The sequence below is a fragment of the Tachyglossus aculeatus genome, chromosome 1 (genome assembly GCF_015852505.1).
Source record: "Tachyglossus aculeatus isolate mTacAcu1 chromosome 1, mTacAcu1.pri, whole genome shotgun sequence".
Lineage (NCBI taxonomy): Eukaryota > Metazoa > Chordata > Mammalia > Monotremata > Tachyglossidae > Tachyglossus > Tachyglossus aculeatus.
This window is the reverse complement of record NC_052066.1, coordinates 15,050,181-15,066,133: the sequence shown is the minus strand read 5'-3', so window position 1 is coordinate 15,066,133 and position 15,953 is coordinate 15,050,181. Positions and strand designations below refer to the sequence as shown.

Here is a 15,953-nt window from a genome sequence, read left to right as displayed (position 1 = left end):
AATGAGACAGGGACCGTGTCTGACCCAATTTGCTTGTATCTGCCCTGGTGCTTAGCACAATGCCTGGTGCATTACTTAAGCATTTAACAAATACCATTATTATTATTATTATTATCATTATTATTATCATTATTATTATGGAAGTCCCATGTGGGGAAAGGATTGGGGATGCAAGAGCTCGAGGTTTCCTCCAAAACTGAAGCATGTGTAGATAAACCTGGAGCTGACCCCCATGGTGGGATCTGGATGACCCCAATCCAGGGATTTTCCAGCCAGTTGCGGAGAGCTGTTGTTTCTGCAGCCCCCACCAAGCAGTGTGGGGGAAAGGGGTTAGGGCACAATTGTATTTATTGAGTGCTTACTGTGTGCAGAGCACTGTACTGGGCGCTTGGGAAGTGCAGGTTGGCAACATATAGAGACGGTCCCTACCCAACAACGGGCTCACAGTCTGTGCCTCAGTTCCCTCATCTGTCCAATAGGAATTAAGACTGTGAGCCCCACAGGGAACAACCTGATCCCCTTGCATCCTCCCCAGTGCTTAGAACAGTGCTTGGCACGTAGTTAGCACTTAACTCCTTCTGCCTTCCCCATTCACCTCCCCATAGCACTTGTATATATTTGTACATATTTATTACTCTATTTTATTAATTATGTGTATGTAGCTGTAATTCTATTTATTCTGATGATATTGATGCCTGCCTACTTGTTTTGTTGTCTGCCTCCCCCTTCTAGACTGTGAGCCCATTGTTGGGTAGGGATTGTCTCTATCTGGGTGCCAGTTTGCACTTCCCAAGCGCTTAGTACAGTGCTCTGCACACAGTAAGCGCTCAATAAATACGATCGAATGAATGAATGAATATGCGGTTTCCACCACTGAAGTTAGGGACATAAAGCGCATTCAGGCAGGGGCAGAGGGCCGGGCGACTGATCCCTCACTCGTCAATAATAATAATAATAATGGTGGTATTCGTTAAGCGCTTGCTACATGCAAAGCTCTGTTCTAAGCGCTGGGGATATACAGGGTGATCAGGTTGTCTCACGTAGGGCTCACAGTCTTCATCCCCATTTTACAGCTGAGGGAACTGAGGCACAGAGAAGTTAAGTGACTTGCCCAAAGTCACACAGCTGACAATTGGTGGAGCTGGGATTTGAACCCACGACCTCTCACTCCAAAGCCCGTGCTCTTTTCCACTGAGCCACACTGCTTCTCTGAAGTCGGGCTACAGCTCGGGGAAGACTTTTTCACTCCCCTCAAAGCAGGGAAATGGCACAAAACAAAGCAAGTCTGTCCCAGCTCCCCATGGCGGATTTGTGCTCCCTGAGGTCTGTTTCTCTAGGGGGTGGGTGGAGGAGATGAAATAGGAAGGCTCGTGTTTGTTTTCTTTTTATTCTAAAATTCATCCCTTGGGGCCATCACTAGTCTGAGGCAGGGGTGACTCCCCAGACCAGGAAGCACTGCAACTCCTGCCAGACCCAGCGGGTTGGCACATGGCAGGTGGCTCAGTGGGAAGAGCACGGGCTTTGGAGTCAGAGTTCACGGGTTCAAATCCCGGCTCTGCCAATTGTCAGCTGTGTGACTTTGGGCAAGTCACTTGACTTCTCTGTGCCTCAGTTACCTCATCTGTAAAATGGTGGTTAATCAATCAATCAATCAATCAATCGTATTTATTGAGCGCTTACTATGTGTAGAGCACTGTACTAAGTGCTTGGGAAGTACAAATTGGCATCACATAGAGACAGTCCCTACCCAACAGTGGGCTCACAGTCTAAAAGGGGGAGACAGAGAACAGAACCAAACATACCAACAAAATAAAACAAGTAGGATAGAAATGTACAAGTAGAATAAATAAATAAATAAATAAATAGAGTAATAAATATGTACAACCATATATACATATATACAGGTGCTGTGGGGAAGGGAAGGAGGTAAGACTTCTTAAGGTAAGGTTAACCTTAACCTTAAGGTAAGGTTAACCTTAACCTTAAGGTAAGGTTAAGATTGTGATCCCTCCGTGGGACAACCTGATCACCTTGTAACCTCCCCAGCGCTTAGAACAGTGCTTTGCACATAGTAAGCGCTTAATAAATGCCATCGTTATTATTATTATCCTATCACCGGGAGGAGGAAGTGACGCCACGTTGGGTCGTAGTTCAACCCCTTCACCTCGGGATTGGTAGAATTGAAAGGATGCCCAGACAAATTCCTAAACCAGCCAAATGCCTCTTATACAAACTTCACCCCTATCTGAGTCCTGACTGTGTCTTTCCTCAAACCCTCATCCTAAATTACAGTCCTTTCTAAGCAGCCAGTCCCAATCTGTTGTCTGGCTGATGAAGAGACAGCAGGGACATTGGACAGCACTCTTGGTATCTGAAAAATCCTACTTAAAAATGCAACGCTCGTACTGAATGGCAAGAGAGCAGAAAAAGTGTCCTAATATATTTTCCTTGGCACAGTGTGAAACAAATTGTCTCTCTACATCCTTATGCATGGATGAAATCTCTCCTTAGCAGTTTCATCTTCAAACCATCAAGGGCAACCATGTGCGGATACACATCTTCACAAACTCAGAAGAAACGAATACTGTAGAAAAGTAGAGAAAACACTGCATTCCTATGTGGAAAAAGTTTTTTTCCATGTTTTAATTCGACGATTGACATACGCAGTGATGACCAAAGAGACATTTCGCTTACATAAGTTTCCATTTCCCCGGCTATAAAATGGGGACAAGCATTGCCCCCATGAAGACATTTCACTTACATTAGTTTCCATTTCCCCGGCTATAAAATGGGGACAAGCATTGCCCCCATGAATGAATCAATCAATCATATTCTATTTTAGACTGTGAGCCCACTGTTGGGTAGGGACTGTCTCTATATGTTACCAACTTGTACTTCCCAAGCGCTTAGTACAGTGCTCTGCACACAGTAAGCACTCAATAAATACGATTGATTGATTGATTAAGAGCTTAATATGTGCATAGCCCTCTACTAAGGGCTTGGAAGACTATAGTACAACAAAGTTGGCAGACACATTCCCTGCCAAAATGAGACACCGCGGTGGATACAAGCTAATCAGGTTGGGCTCAGTCCCTGTTCCATGTGGGGCTCTCAGTCTCAATCCCCATTTTACAGATGAGGTAACTGAGGTACAGAGAAGTGAAATGACTTGTCCACATGACTTTCATGGCAGACAAGTAGCAGAGTCGGGATTAGAACCCAAGGTCTTCTGACTCCCACGCCTGTGCAATAGAGGTTGTAGACACAATCTCTGTGTAGACACAATCTCTGCCTTCAAGGAGCTCACAAGCTCATGGGGAGGCAGACATCAGATAGGAAAGAAGCATGATATGATACCTGTGGAGGTGGGGAAGGGGTGAGTATCATTTTAGTTAGAGGATAAAGGCTCCAAGTACACAGGTGATTCAGAAGGGTGGGAGACTAGAAAGGACTTTAAAGATGGGAAAAATGGTTGTCTTCGGGCTATGAAGGGGAAGGGAGCTCTAGACATAAGTGCTTAGTACAGTGCTCTGCACACAGTAAGCGCTCAATAAATATGATTGATTGATTGATTGATTGAGGGAGCACATGAACGCAGGGTCAACAGCTAGAGACGTGATCCAGACATAGTGAATAGTTGGTGTTAGAGGATTGAAGTGTGTGGGCTGAGTTGTGGCGTTCTACGGTTGTCTGGAAAGGAGCGAGTTTACGTTGGAGGGAGAGATTAAGTTCCTTAAAGCCAACGGTGAAGATTTTTTGTTTTTGAGGAGATGGATGGGCAACCACTGGAGATATTTGAAGAGTGGAAAGACACGCACAGACACTGTTTTAGAAAGAAGAAAAAGGGAAGGACAGACAGGAGAGGGGAGAGGGTGGGGGCGGTGAGTTAGGTGTGGGGGGTAGGGTGCCAAAGTTGAAATGGGATATGACAAGGGCTTGGATCAGCGTGGTACAATGTGGTGCTAAAGAACACTTATTTATCACCTGCCCTAATAATAATAATAATAATAATAATGGCACTCATTAAGCATTTACTATGTGCAAATCACTGTTCTAAGCACTGGGGAAGTTACAAGGTGATCAGGTTGTCCCACGTGGGGGCTCACAGTCTTACATTGCAGAGAAGCAGCGTCGCTCAGTGGAAGGAGCCCTGGCTTTGGAGTCAGAAGTCATGGGTTCAAATCCCGGCTGTGTGACTCTGGGCAAGTCACTTCACTTCTCTGTGCCTCAGTTACCTCATCTGTAAAATGGGGATGAAGACTGTGAGCCCCACGTGGGACAACCTGATCACCTTGTATCCTCTCCAGTGCTTAGAACAGTGCTTGGCACATAGTAAGTGCCTAAAAATGCTATTATTATTATTATTATTATTTTACAGATGAGGTAACTGAGGCACAGAGAAGTTAAGTGACTTGCTCAAAGTCACATACAAACTGATCACACTCAGAAATGTGGATTCAGGTCACACTCAAGCCTAGCCAGGCCAGCGAATATTTGAAAGCATTAAAATTATTGATCAGTAATACTACTAAATTTCCAGAATGAAACTGAGAATCTTCTGGATTAGTCATTTTGGTCCCCTATTCTAGATGTGCTTCAATAGGCAGTAAGGATCTTTGATTCTGGAAGCAAAATTTTCCTGTCAGTAGATTATGATTCCTGTAATCATCATCCCAAATAGCAATCCTTTATGGCCCAAATTCCAGAGTTGTATCTGATTGATGTAATAGCATTTTAATAAAAGTAAAATGACATAAGTGACCGTGAACTGTATGGAGGAAATTTTATGTGGGGAAACTGTGTGCCTTAGTGGAAAGCCACTTCTAGACTTATCTCCCCCTTCTAGACTGTGAGCCCATTGAAGGGGAAGGGATTGTCTCCATCTGTTGCTGAATTGTACTTTCCAAGTGCTTAGTACAGTGCTCTGCACACAGTAAGTGCTCAATAAATACAATTGAATGAATGAATGCATGGAAAGAGCACTAAATTCCAATCCCAGCTCCTCCCCTTGCTTGCTGTGTGACTTTGGGCAAGTCACTTAAATTTTCTGGGCCTCAGTTTCCTCCTCTATAAAATGGGTATTCAAAACCTGTTCTTCCTCCTGCTTAGACTGTGGTGAAAGGCTTGTGTCAGATTTGTTCATCTCATATCTACTCCAGTGCTTAGTAATAATAATAATAATAATGATAGCATTTATTAAGCACTTACTTTGTGCAAAGCACTGTTCTAAGTGCTGGGGAGGTTACAAGGTGATCAGGTTGTCCCACGGGGGGGCTCACAGTCTTCATTCCCATTTTACAGATGAAGGAACTGAGGCCCAGAGAAGCTAATTTGGTTAAGTAGTTAAGTTAGTACAGTTCTTATCCCTTAGAAAGTACTTACCATATATGATGATGATAATAATAATGATAATGATGGCATTTGTTAAGCACTCACTATGTGCAAAACACTGTTCTAAGTGCTGGGGAGGATACAAGGTGATCAGGTTGTCCCACGTGGGGGCTCACAGTCTTCATCCCCATTTTACAAATGAAGGAACTGAGGCCCAGAGAAGCTAAGTTAGTTAAGTAGTTAAGTTAGTACAATTCTTATCCCTTAGAAAGTACTTAGCATATATGAGGATAATAATAATGATAATGATGGCATTTGTTAAGCGCTTACTATGTGCAAAGCACTGTTCTAAGCGCTCGGGAGGATACAAGGTGATCAGGTTGTCCCACTTGGGGCTCACAGTCTTAATCCCCATTTTACAGATGAGGTAACCGAGGCCCAGAGAAGTTAAGTGACTTGCCCAAAGTCACACAGCTGACAATTGGTGGAGCCGGGGTTTGAACCCATGACCTCTGACTCCCAAGCCCGGGCTCTTTCTACTAAGCCAGTTGCGCACTGATAGTCTTGATGTGTGTTTGGACCCCATCGTAAATGGAATTTTTTATCTTGGTTCCAGGAGGCACAGTATCCAGGCAGAAGGGTTTTCTAGGGTGCATCCGCTCTTTACGCTTAAATGGGCAGAAGCTCGACCTGGAAGAGAGGGCGAAGGTGACGGCGGGAGTCAGGCCTGGATGTCCGGGACACTGCAGCACTTACAGCACCTCCTGTCACAACGGGGGGAAGTGTGTGGAGAAGAACAATGGCTACTTCTGCGACTGCACCAACTCTCCCTATGAAGGGCCCTTCTGCAGGAAAGGTACATCCTCTGGGCTCCTCACTCCCCCTCTTCCTCGGAACAGCTCCCCTGACCTACGGGGGCCCGCGTGGTCTAAGTAGAGAGAGAATTGCCACTTGATCCCCATTTTACAGATGTGGAAACTGAGGCACAGGGAGGTAACTCACTCAAGGTCTCCCAGCAGGCAAGTGGGCGAGCCAGGATTCATTCATTCATTCATTCAATCATATTTATTGAGCGCTTACTGTGTGCAGAGCACTGTACTAAGCCCTTGGGAAGTAGAAGTTGGCAACATATAGAGATGGTCCCTACCCAACAGCGGGCTTACAGTCTAGAAGGGGGAGACAGACAACAAAACAAAACATATTAACAAAGTAAAATAAATAGAATAAATATGTACAAATAAAATAGAGTAATAAATCCGTACAAACAAATATACATATATACAGGTGCTGTGGGGAGGGGAAGGAGGTAAGGCAGGGGTGATGGGGAGGGGGAGGAGGGGGAGAGGAAAGAGGGGGCTCAGTGTGGGAAGCCTTCCTGGAGGAGGTGAGCTCTCAGTAGGGCTTTGAAGGGAGGAAGAGAGCTAGCTTGGTGGATGTTGTAGCCATCATCTACCGCCCCTCTAGCCCCACCTCCAACTTCTTTAACAATTTTGACCCCTTCCTCACCTTCCTTCTCTCCTTTTCCATGCCCACTCTGATCCTCGGAGACTTCAACATCCACATGGATATCCCTGGTGACTCCTCTGCCGCCCGCCTTCTATCTCTCCTCGACGCTGCCAACCTCTTGCTCCACCCCACCTCGCCCACTCACCAACTTGGTCACACCCTCGACCTCATCATCTCCTACCGCTGCACTGTCTCCACTCTGACCAACTTGGAAATCCCTCTCTCTGATCATAATCTTCTCACCTGCCTCCTCACTCACACTCCTTTCCCCTGTAAATCCGTATTACTCCCTCATAGAGATCTCCGCTCTCTTGACCCCATCCATCTTTCTGAGCTCCTCACACCCCACCTCGCCTCCCTCTCCTCTCTACCCAGTCTTGATGATCAAGTTACTGCTCTCAACTGTACCCTTTCTACTCAGCTAGACTCATTCGCTCCCTTTTCCCTTCGCCGCTCTCGTACCACTAACCCGCAGCCCTGGATCACTGCCACTGTCCGCGTCCTTCGCTCTTATGCTCGAGCTGCCGAACGCTGCTGGCGAAAGTCTAAACAGCATGTCAACCTCTTTCACTTCAAGTTTATCCCTTCCTGCCTTAAATATGCCCTCTCCTCTGCCACACAAAGCTATTTCTCCTTCCTTATTGACACCCATGCCCATCATCACCGTCAGCTCTTCTGTACATTCAACTCCCTTCTCAGGCCCCCAGTTCCTCCCCCTCCTCCTTCCCTCCCCCCCAACGATCTGGCCTCCTACTTCATTAATAAAATTAAATCCATCAGGTCTGACCTCACCAAAGTCACTGCCCCCCTCCTTCTCCAACCTCCTGGCTCTCAACAATCTCTGCTACTCTCCCATCCTTCCCAGCAGTATCCTCAGAGGAGCTCTCCTCCCTCCTCTCAAGTGCTACTCCGGCCACCTCTGCTTCTGACCCCATTCCCTCTCATTTCATGAAATCTCTCACTCCGTCCCTTCACCCCTCCTTAACTTCCATCTTCAACCACTCACTCTTCACTGGTTCCTTCCCCTCTGCCTTCAAACATGCCCATGTCTCTCCTATCCTAAGAAAACCCTCTCTTGACCCCACCTCACCTTCTAGTTATCGCCCCATCTCCCTCCTCCCATTCCTTTCCAAACTCCTTGAATGAGTTGTCTACACACGCTGCCTTGAATTCCTCAACACCAACTCTCTCCTCGACCCCCTCCAGTCTGGCTTCTGTCCCCTACATTCCATGGAAACTGCCCTCTCAAAGGTCACCAATGACCTCCTGCTTGCCAAATCCAATGGCTCCTACTCTATCCTAATCCTCCTTGACCTCTCAGCTGCCTTCGACACTGTGGACCACCCCCTTCTCCTCAACACGCTATCCAACCTTGTCTTCACAGACTCTGACCTCTTCTGGTTCTCCTCTTATCTCTCTGGTCGTTCATTCTCAGTCTCCCTTGCGGGTTCCTCCTCCCCCTCCCATCCCCTTACTGTGGGGGTTCCTCAAGGTTCAGTTCTTGGTCCCCTTCTGTTCTCGATCTACACTCACTCCCTTGGTGACCTCATTCGCTCCCACGGCTTCAACTATCATCTCTACGCTGATGACAGCCAGATCTACATCTCTGCCCCTGCTCTCTCCCCCTCTCTCCAGGCTCGCATCTCCTCCTGCCTTCAGGACATCTCCATCTGGATGTCTGCCCGCCACCTAAAACTCAACATGTCCAAGACTGAACTTCTTGTCTTCCCTCCCAAACCCTGCCCTCTCCCTGACTTTCCCATCACTGTTGACGGCACTACCATCCTTCCCGTCTTACAAGCCCGCAATCTTGGTTTCATCCTCGACTCCGCTCTCTCATTCACCCCTCACATCCAAGCCGTTACCAAAACCTGCCAGTCTCAGCTCCGCAACATTGCCAAGATCCACTCTTTCCTCTTCATCCAAACCGCTACCCTGCTCATTCAAGCTCTCACCCTATCCCGTCTGGACTACTGTATCAGCCTTCTCTCCGATCTTCCATCCTCTTGTTTCTCCCCACTTCTATCCATAGTTCACACCGCTGCCTCGATTATCTTTGTCCAGAAACGCTCGGGGCATGTTACTCCCCTCCTCAAAAGTCTCCAGTGGCTACCAATCAACCTACGCATCAGGCAGAAACTCCTCACCCTGGGCTTCAAGGCTCTGCATCACCTCGCCCCCTCCTACCTCACCTCCCTTCTCTGCTTCTCCAGCCCAGCCCACACCCTCTGCTCCTCTGCTGCTAATCTCCTCACTGGGCCTCGTTCTCACCTGTCCCACCGTCGACCCCCGGCCCACGTCATCCCCCTAGCCTGGAATGCCCTCCCTCTGCCCATCCGCCAAGCTAGCTCTCTTCCTCCCTTCAAGGCCCTACTGAGAGCTCACCTCCTCTAGGAGGCCTTCCCAGACTGAGCCCCTTCCTTCCTCTCCCCCTCGTCCCCCTCTCCATCCCCCCCATCTTACCTCCTTCCCATCCCCACAGCACCTGTATATATGCATATATGTTTGTACGTATTTATTACTCTATTTATACGTACTTATTACTCTATTTATTTATTTTACTTGTACATATCTATTCTAATTATTTTATTTTGTTAATATGTTTTGTTTTCTTCTCTGTCTACCCCTTCTAGACCGTGAGCCCACTGTTGGGTAGGGACTGTCTCTATATATTGCCAACTTCTACTTCCCAAGTGCTTAGTACAGTGCTCTGCACACAGTAAGCACTCAATAAATACAATTGATTGATTGATTGATGTGTGGAGGGAGGGCATTCCAGGCCAGGGAGAGGACTTGGGCTGGGGGTCAACGGAGGGACAGGCGAGAACGAGGCATGGTGAGGAGATTAGCAGCAGAGGAGCGGAGGGTGTGGGCTGGGTTGTAGAAGGCAAGAAGGGAGGTGAGCTAGGAGGGGGCGAGGTGATGGACAGCCTTGAAGCTGAGGGTGAGGAGTTTTTGCCTGATGAGTAGGTTGATTGGTAGCCACTGGAGATTTTTGAGGAAGGGAGTAACATGCACCGAGCGTTTCTGCACAAGGCGATCTGGCAGTGGCGTGAAGTATGGATTGAAGTGGGGAGAGACAGGAGGATGGGAGATCGGAGAGGAGGCTGATGCAGTAATTCAGTCGGGATAGGATGAGAGATTGAATGAGTAGGGCAGCGGTTTGGATGGAGAGGAAAGGGCAGATCTTGGCGATGTTGCGGAGGTAAGACCGGCAGGATTTCGTGACGGATTGGATGTGAGGGGTGAATGAGAGAGTGGAGTCGAGGATGACACCAAGGTTGCGGGCTTGTGAGATGGAAAGGATGGTAGTGCCATCAACAGTGATGAGAAAGTCAGGGAGAAGGCAGGGTTTGGGAGGGAAGATAAGGAGTTCAGTCTCGGGCATGTTGAGTTTTAGATGGTGGGCAGACATCCAGATGGAGATGTCCTGAAGGAAGGAGGAAATACAAGCCTGGAGGGAGAGAGAGAGAGAGCAGGGGCAGAGATGTAGATTGGGTGTCATCAGTGTAGAGATGATAGTTGAAGCCGTGGAAGCGAGTGAGTTCACCAAGGGAATAGGTGTAGATCGAGAACAGAAGGGGACCAAGAACTGAACCTTGAGGAACCCCTACAGTAAGGGGATTAATTAATTAATTAATTCATTCAATCGTATTTAAGGAGCATTTACTGTATGCAGAGCACTGTACTAAGTGCTTGAGAAGTACAAGTTGGCAACGTATAGAGACAGTCCCTACCCAACAGTGGGCTCATAGTCTAGAAGGGGGAGACAGAGAACAAAACAAAACATATTAACAAAATAAAATAAATAGAATAGATATGTACAAGTAAAATAAATAAATAGAGTAATAAATACGTACAAACATATATACATATATACATGAGGAGAAAGCTGGGCAATATCTTCTCCAATTCTCCAGTTCCTTGCTGTTGTATAGCCACTGCCATAGCTTGGATGGTCACAAATGCAAGACCCTAGTGGGTCCCGTCAGAGGCTTTGGATGGTGGGACAGAATCCTCAAATCTGTGGCCCCCTCTCTGGTCGTGATGCTCTCACCAGGGTTTTACAAAAGCCCTGGAATCTGGCCAGCAGAGAGCTTTATAACCCACTGACCTTTGCCATATTCTGTCCCCAAATCCCTTCTCCACCCAGGAGATATACATTTTTGTGAAGATTTATACAACAGTCCCGTGGACAATTAAAACTCGAGAAGAGTTTGATGTCGCCTAATGACTTTAACTTTGAAAAAATATCACCAGTGGAATGTGCCACTGGAAAATGAAATGTGTGTCTGGTCTTTTTCCTCTTGCTGTAAAATCTGTGCTTGTAGCATTGAATGTCCCCAGTAACATGAGAAAAGATAAGAAATAGGCAGTGGAGTGCATGCGCCAATAATACATTTGCTATTCTTAGTAGATTGCCTAGAAGTAACCTAAGGTTTTAACAAAAATATCAGGAATAAGACCATTATTTTGCTAACTAGGTGACAGTAGCTGTGAAGGTGTGTTGATGTTCCCTCCGGAAAAACCCCACAGGAAATGCCTGAATCGAACTGCAGTGAACAGACAGCCTCTCCGCAGCTCACCGCTGCACAACTCTATCTTTGGCAGCATCACTATTGGAACCTCTAAGATAAATGTGAATCATATTCCCTGAACCTTCCTTCCGACAAACAGATAATCCCAGTGTGTTGGGAAATAATAATAATAATAATAATAATAATAATAATAATAATAATAGTAATGGCAATTATTAAGTGCTTACTATGTGCAAGAGCTGTTCTAAGCACTGGGAAGGTTACAAGGTTCTAAGCACTAGGAAGGTTAGGCACTGGAAGGTTGTCCCATGGCGGGCTCACAGTCTTAATCCCCATTTTCCAGATGAGGTAACTGAGGCCCAGAGAAGTTAAGTGACTTGCCCAAAGTCACACAGCTGACACTTGGCAGATCCAGGATTTGAACCCACGACCTCTGACTCCAAAGCCCATGCTCTTTCCACTGAGCCGCGCTGCTTCTCTACTTCTACTATTAGTAGAAGTATTAGTATTAACTGAGTGTTATCTGCACAAATTAAGCACTTAATAATAGTAATAATAGTAATGATAATAATGGTGGTATTTGTTAAGTGCATACTATGTGCCAAGCACTGTTCTAAGCATTGGGGTAGATACAAGGTAATCAGGTTGTCCCACGTGGGGCTCACCGTCTCAATTCCCATTTTACAGATGAAGGAACTGAGGCACAGAGAAGTGAAATGACTTGCCCAAAGTCAAACGGCTGACATGTGGCAGAGCCAGGATTAGAACCCATGACCACTGACTCCCAAGCCCGTGCTCTTTCCACTGAGCCACGCTGCTGCTCTACGTCTAGTATTACTACCACCAAGCACTGTGCTGAGTGTCAGATTTAACAGAAGATAATCAGTTCAAACACGGACTCTGTTCCACACCCTTAGTCCTAGTTCTTCATCCTGAAGGCTCAGAGAAGCCGTGTGGCCTTACTGGAGGGATCACAGGCCTGGCAGTTAGAGGACCTGAGTTCTAATCCCACTCTAGCACTTGTCTGCTGTGTGACCTTGGGGAAGTCACTTCATTTCTCTATGCCTCAGTTTCCTCATCTGCCAAGTGGGGATTAATGCTTCTTCCCCACAAATTAGACTGTGAGCCCCATGAGGGACAAGGACTGTATCCAGCCTGATTATCTTCTTTCCACTCCAGTGCTTGGTACAGTGCTTGGTATAGAGCAAGTTCTTAACAAGTAACATCAAATAAACACGCTCCAGACCAGGATCATCCAGTATGCTCAGTGGGAGATTCCATAAACACATCTCTACCATATTTGATGTGAATAATTTTATGGGTGAACTTGTATTTTAGGTTTAAAATGCATCTGCAAACATAATGAGGGAAGGTCCCCCCCTTTTTTTTTGTTTCGCATTACAGAGGTTTCTGCAGTGTTTGAAGCTGGGACTTCAGTGACTTATGTCTTTCAAGAGCCTTACCCTGTGACGAAGAACTCTAGCATTTCTTCCTCAGCCATTTACACCGACGCTGTTCCATCTAAGGAAAACATTGCATTGACGTTTCTGACAGCACAGACTCCAGGTCTCCTCCTCTATATCAACTCCTATTTGCAAGATTTCTTGGCTGTGATCCTCCTTAAGAATGGTAAGTGCTCCTACCTTCGGGTAAATGCCAACTCTGCCGCAGTTTGGGCTAATGGATAGAGTATGGCCTGGGAATCAGAAGGTCCTGAGTTCTAATTCTGGCTCTGCCACTTGTTTGCTGGGTGATCTTGGGCAAGCCCCCTTCACTTCTCTGTGCCTCAGTTACCTTATCTGTAAAATGGGGATTGAAACTCTGTGTGCCCCATGTGGGGCAGAGACTGTGTCCAATCCAATTATCTTGTATCTACCCAGCACTTAGTACTGAGCCTGGCACAGAGTAAATGCTTAAAAAATACCATTAAAAAAAAACAAAAAACTCTGCAGATACAGTTACTCTATTAATCAGTCCTCAACTGGATGCCTTCTCAGTACTACTGATTTTAAAATTTCTACACAAACTCATAGAGGCCATTATTGGGTAGGGACCATCTCTATATGTTGCCGACTTGTACTTCCCAAGCGCTTAGTACAGTGCTCTGCACGCAGTAAGTGCTCAATAAATATGTTTGAATGAATGAATGGTCACCATTCTGATTTATGGCCCTTAATTTTTATTCAGCGACACAACAGCATCTCAGCCAAAGCCTCATGTATTTGAACTTTAATTTGCCTCCGCTCTAAAGGAATTATTTTTAGTATTTAAATCACTTTGTAATCTATTAGGTGTAAAGGAAAGATCCTAATGAAAATGGGAATATTTGGTATAGCTTGTCAGTCAGTGTGCAGAGCATTTCCTTTTATGCATTTTTTTAAATTCTTCTTCCATGTGTTCTCCGTTTACTTTTTTTCGATGTCACCTTTTCTGTTTTTCATTGTCGGACTTGATCTAAGGAACTGTAACTAGAGATATGTGAGTCTCGAGCCCAGTTTTACCTGCGATTGGTTCCTTGACTTGAATCAAGTCATGTCGGAAACCTCACAGAGGTGAGGTGGGAAAATCGGTACTATCTGTTTTGCCTCTTGTGCCTCTTGAAGTTCTGGTAGAGGAAAACCTCTGGTGAAAAGGCCTATTGAACCTAGAGAGGATAAAAGAGGAGGGTGACTCCTTAATGGTTTTCAGTTATATTAAGAGTTATTGAGTGGTGAAGGTAACTCAGGGCTTAAAGTCAAATTGTCTCCAAGTGGAACACAGATGGCAAGCAGACTATCTGCGGGGAAGGAAGGAGCAGGAAGGAATGAAGGCCAGGGTGTTAAGAAAGCAGGCATTCTTGGAGGAGGGGGAGTACAGTGCTCTGCACACAGTAAGCGCTCAATAAATACTATTGATTGATTGATTGATTGAGGTAAGATAGCCTCTGAAGAAGCAGTGTGACCCAGTGGATAGAATACAGGCTTGGGAGTCAGAAGAATCTGGCTTCTAATCCCAGCTCTGCCATCTCTCTGCTGTGTGACCTTGGGAAAGTCCCTTGATTTCTCTAAGCCTCAGTTTCCTCACCTGTAAAATGGGGATTGAGACTGGGAGCTCTATGTGGGACAGGGACTGTGTCTACCCCGATTACCTTGTATCTACCCCAGTGCTGAATACAGTGCTTGGCAATAATAATAACAATAATAATGTTGGTATTTGTTAAGTACTTACTATTCATTCATTCAATCATATATACTGTACTTCCCAAGCGCTTAGTACAGTGCTCTGTACACAGTAAGCGCTCAATAAATACAATTGAATGAATGAATGAATTGAACGTGTACTGTGTGCAGAGCACTGTATGTGCCAGGCACTGTTCTAAGCACTGGAGAGGATACAAGGTAATCAAGGTTATTCCACGTGGGGCTCACAGTCTTAACCCCCATTTTACAGATGAGGAAACTGAGGAACAGAGAAGTTGAGGACTTGCCCAAAGTCACAGCTGACAAGTGGTGGAGCCGGGATTAGAACCCATGACCTCCGACTCCCAAGCCCATGCTCTTAGTAAAGCACTTAATAAATACCACAATTGTTATTATCATTATGATGTCGGGAAAGCATCTGAGCACCTCTGGGTAGTATGAAATTGAAGTGGTAGTAATAGTAGTAGTAGTAATTCTATTTATTTTTATTAATGATGAGTATATATCTATAATTCTGTTTATTGATGACGATGCTACTGATGTCTGTTTACTTGTTTTGAGGTTTGTCTCCCCCCTTCTAGAATGTGAGACCACTATGGGCAGGGATTATCTCTATTTATTGCTGAATTGTACTTCCAAGCGCTTAGTACAGTGCTCTACACATAGTGTGCGCTCAATAAATATGATTGAATGAATGATTAAATGAATACTAATAGTAGTAGCTCTAGTAAGAGGAGGTTTGCCTCCGATCTCTCTGGCCACTCATTCTCAGTCTCTTACTGCACTAGCCTTCTCTCTGATCTCCCATCCTCGTGTCTCTCTCCACTTCAATCCATACTTCATGCTGCTGCCCGGATTATCTTTGTCCAGAAACGCTCTGGACATATTACTCCCCTCCTCAAAAACCTCCAATGGCTACCGATCAATCTGCGCATCAGGCAGAAACTCCTCACCCTGGGCTTCAAGGCTGTCCATCACCTCGCCCCCTCCTACCTCACCTCCCTTCTCTCCTTCTACTGCCCAGCCCGCACCCTCCGCTCCTCCACCACTAATCTCCTCACTGTACCTCGCTCTCGCCTGTCCCGCCATCGACCCCCGGCCCACGTCATCCCCCGGGCCTGGAATGCCCCCAATCCCTCTGCCCATCCGCCAAGCTAGCTCTCTTCCTCCCTTCAAGGCCCTGCTGAGAGCTCACCTCCTCCAGGAGGCCTTCCCAGACTGAGCCCCTTCTTTCCTCTCCCCCTCGTCCCCCTCTCCATCCCCCCGTCTTACCTCCTTCCCTTCCCCACAGCACCTGTATATATGTATATATGGTTGTACATATTTATTACTCTATTTATTTATTTTACTTGTACATTTCTATCCTACTTATTTTATTTTGTTGGTATGTTTGGTTCTG

The 15,953-nt window shown here is 46.1% G+C and overlaps 1 protein-coding gene across 1 annotated transcript in view; it reads left to right on the top strand.

The window, feature by feature from the left end:
- Nucleotides 1-15,953, top strand: part of CNTNAP5 (contactin associated protein family member 5) — a 919,822-nt gene that overhangs the window by 802,008 nt on the left and 101,861 nt on the right. Inside the window, 2 exon segments of the mRNA XM_038741400.1 lie at nt 5,948-6,187; nt 12,780-13,004. Coding sequence (XP_038597328.1) covers nt 5,948-6,187; nt 12,780-13,004 — 465 coding nt within the window.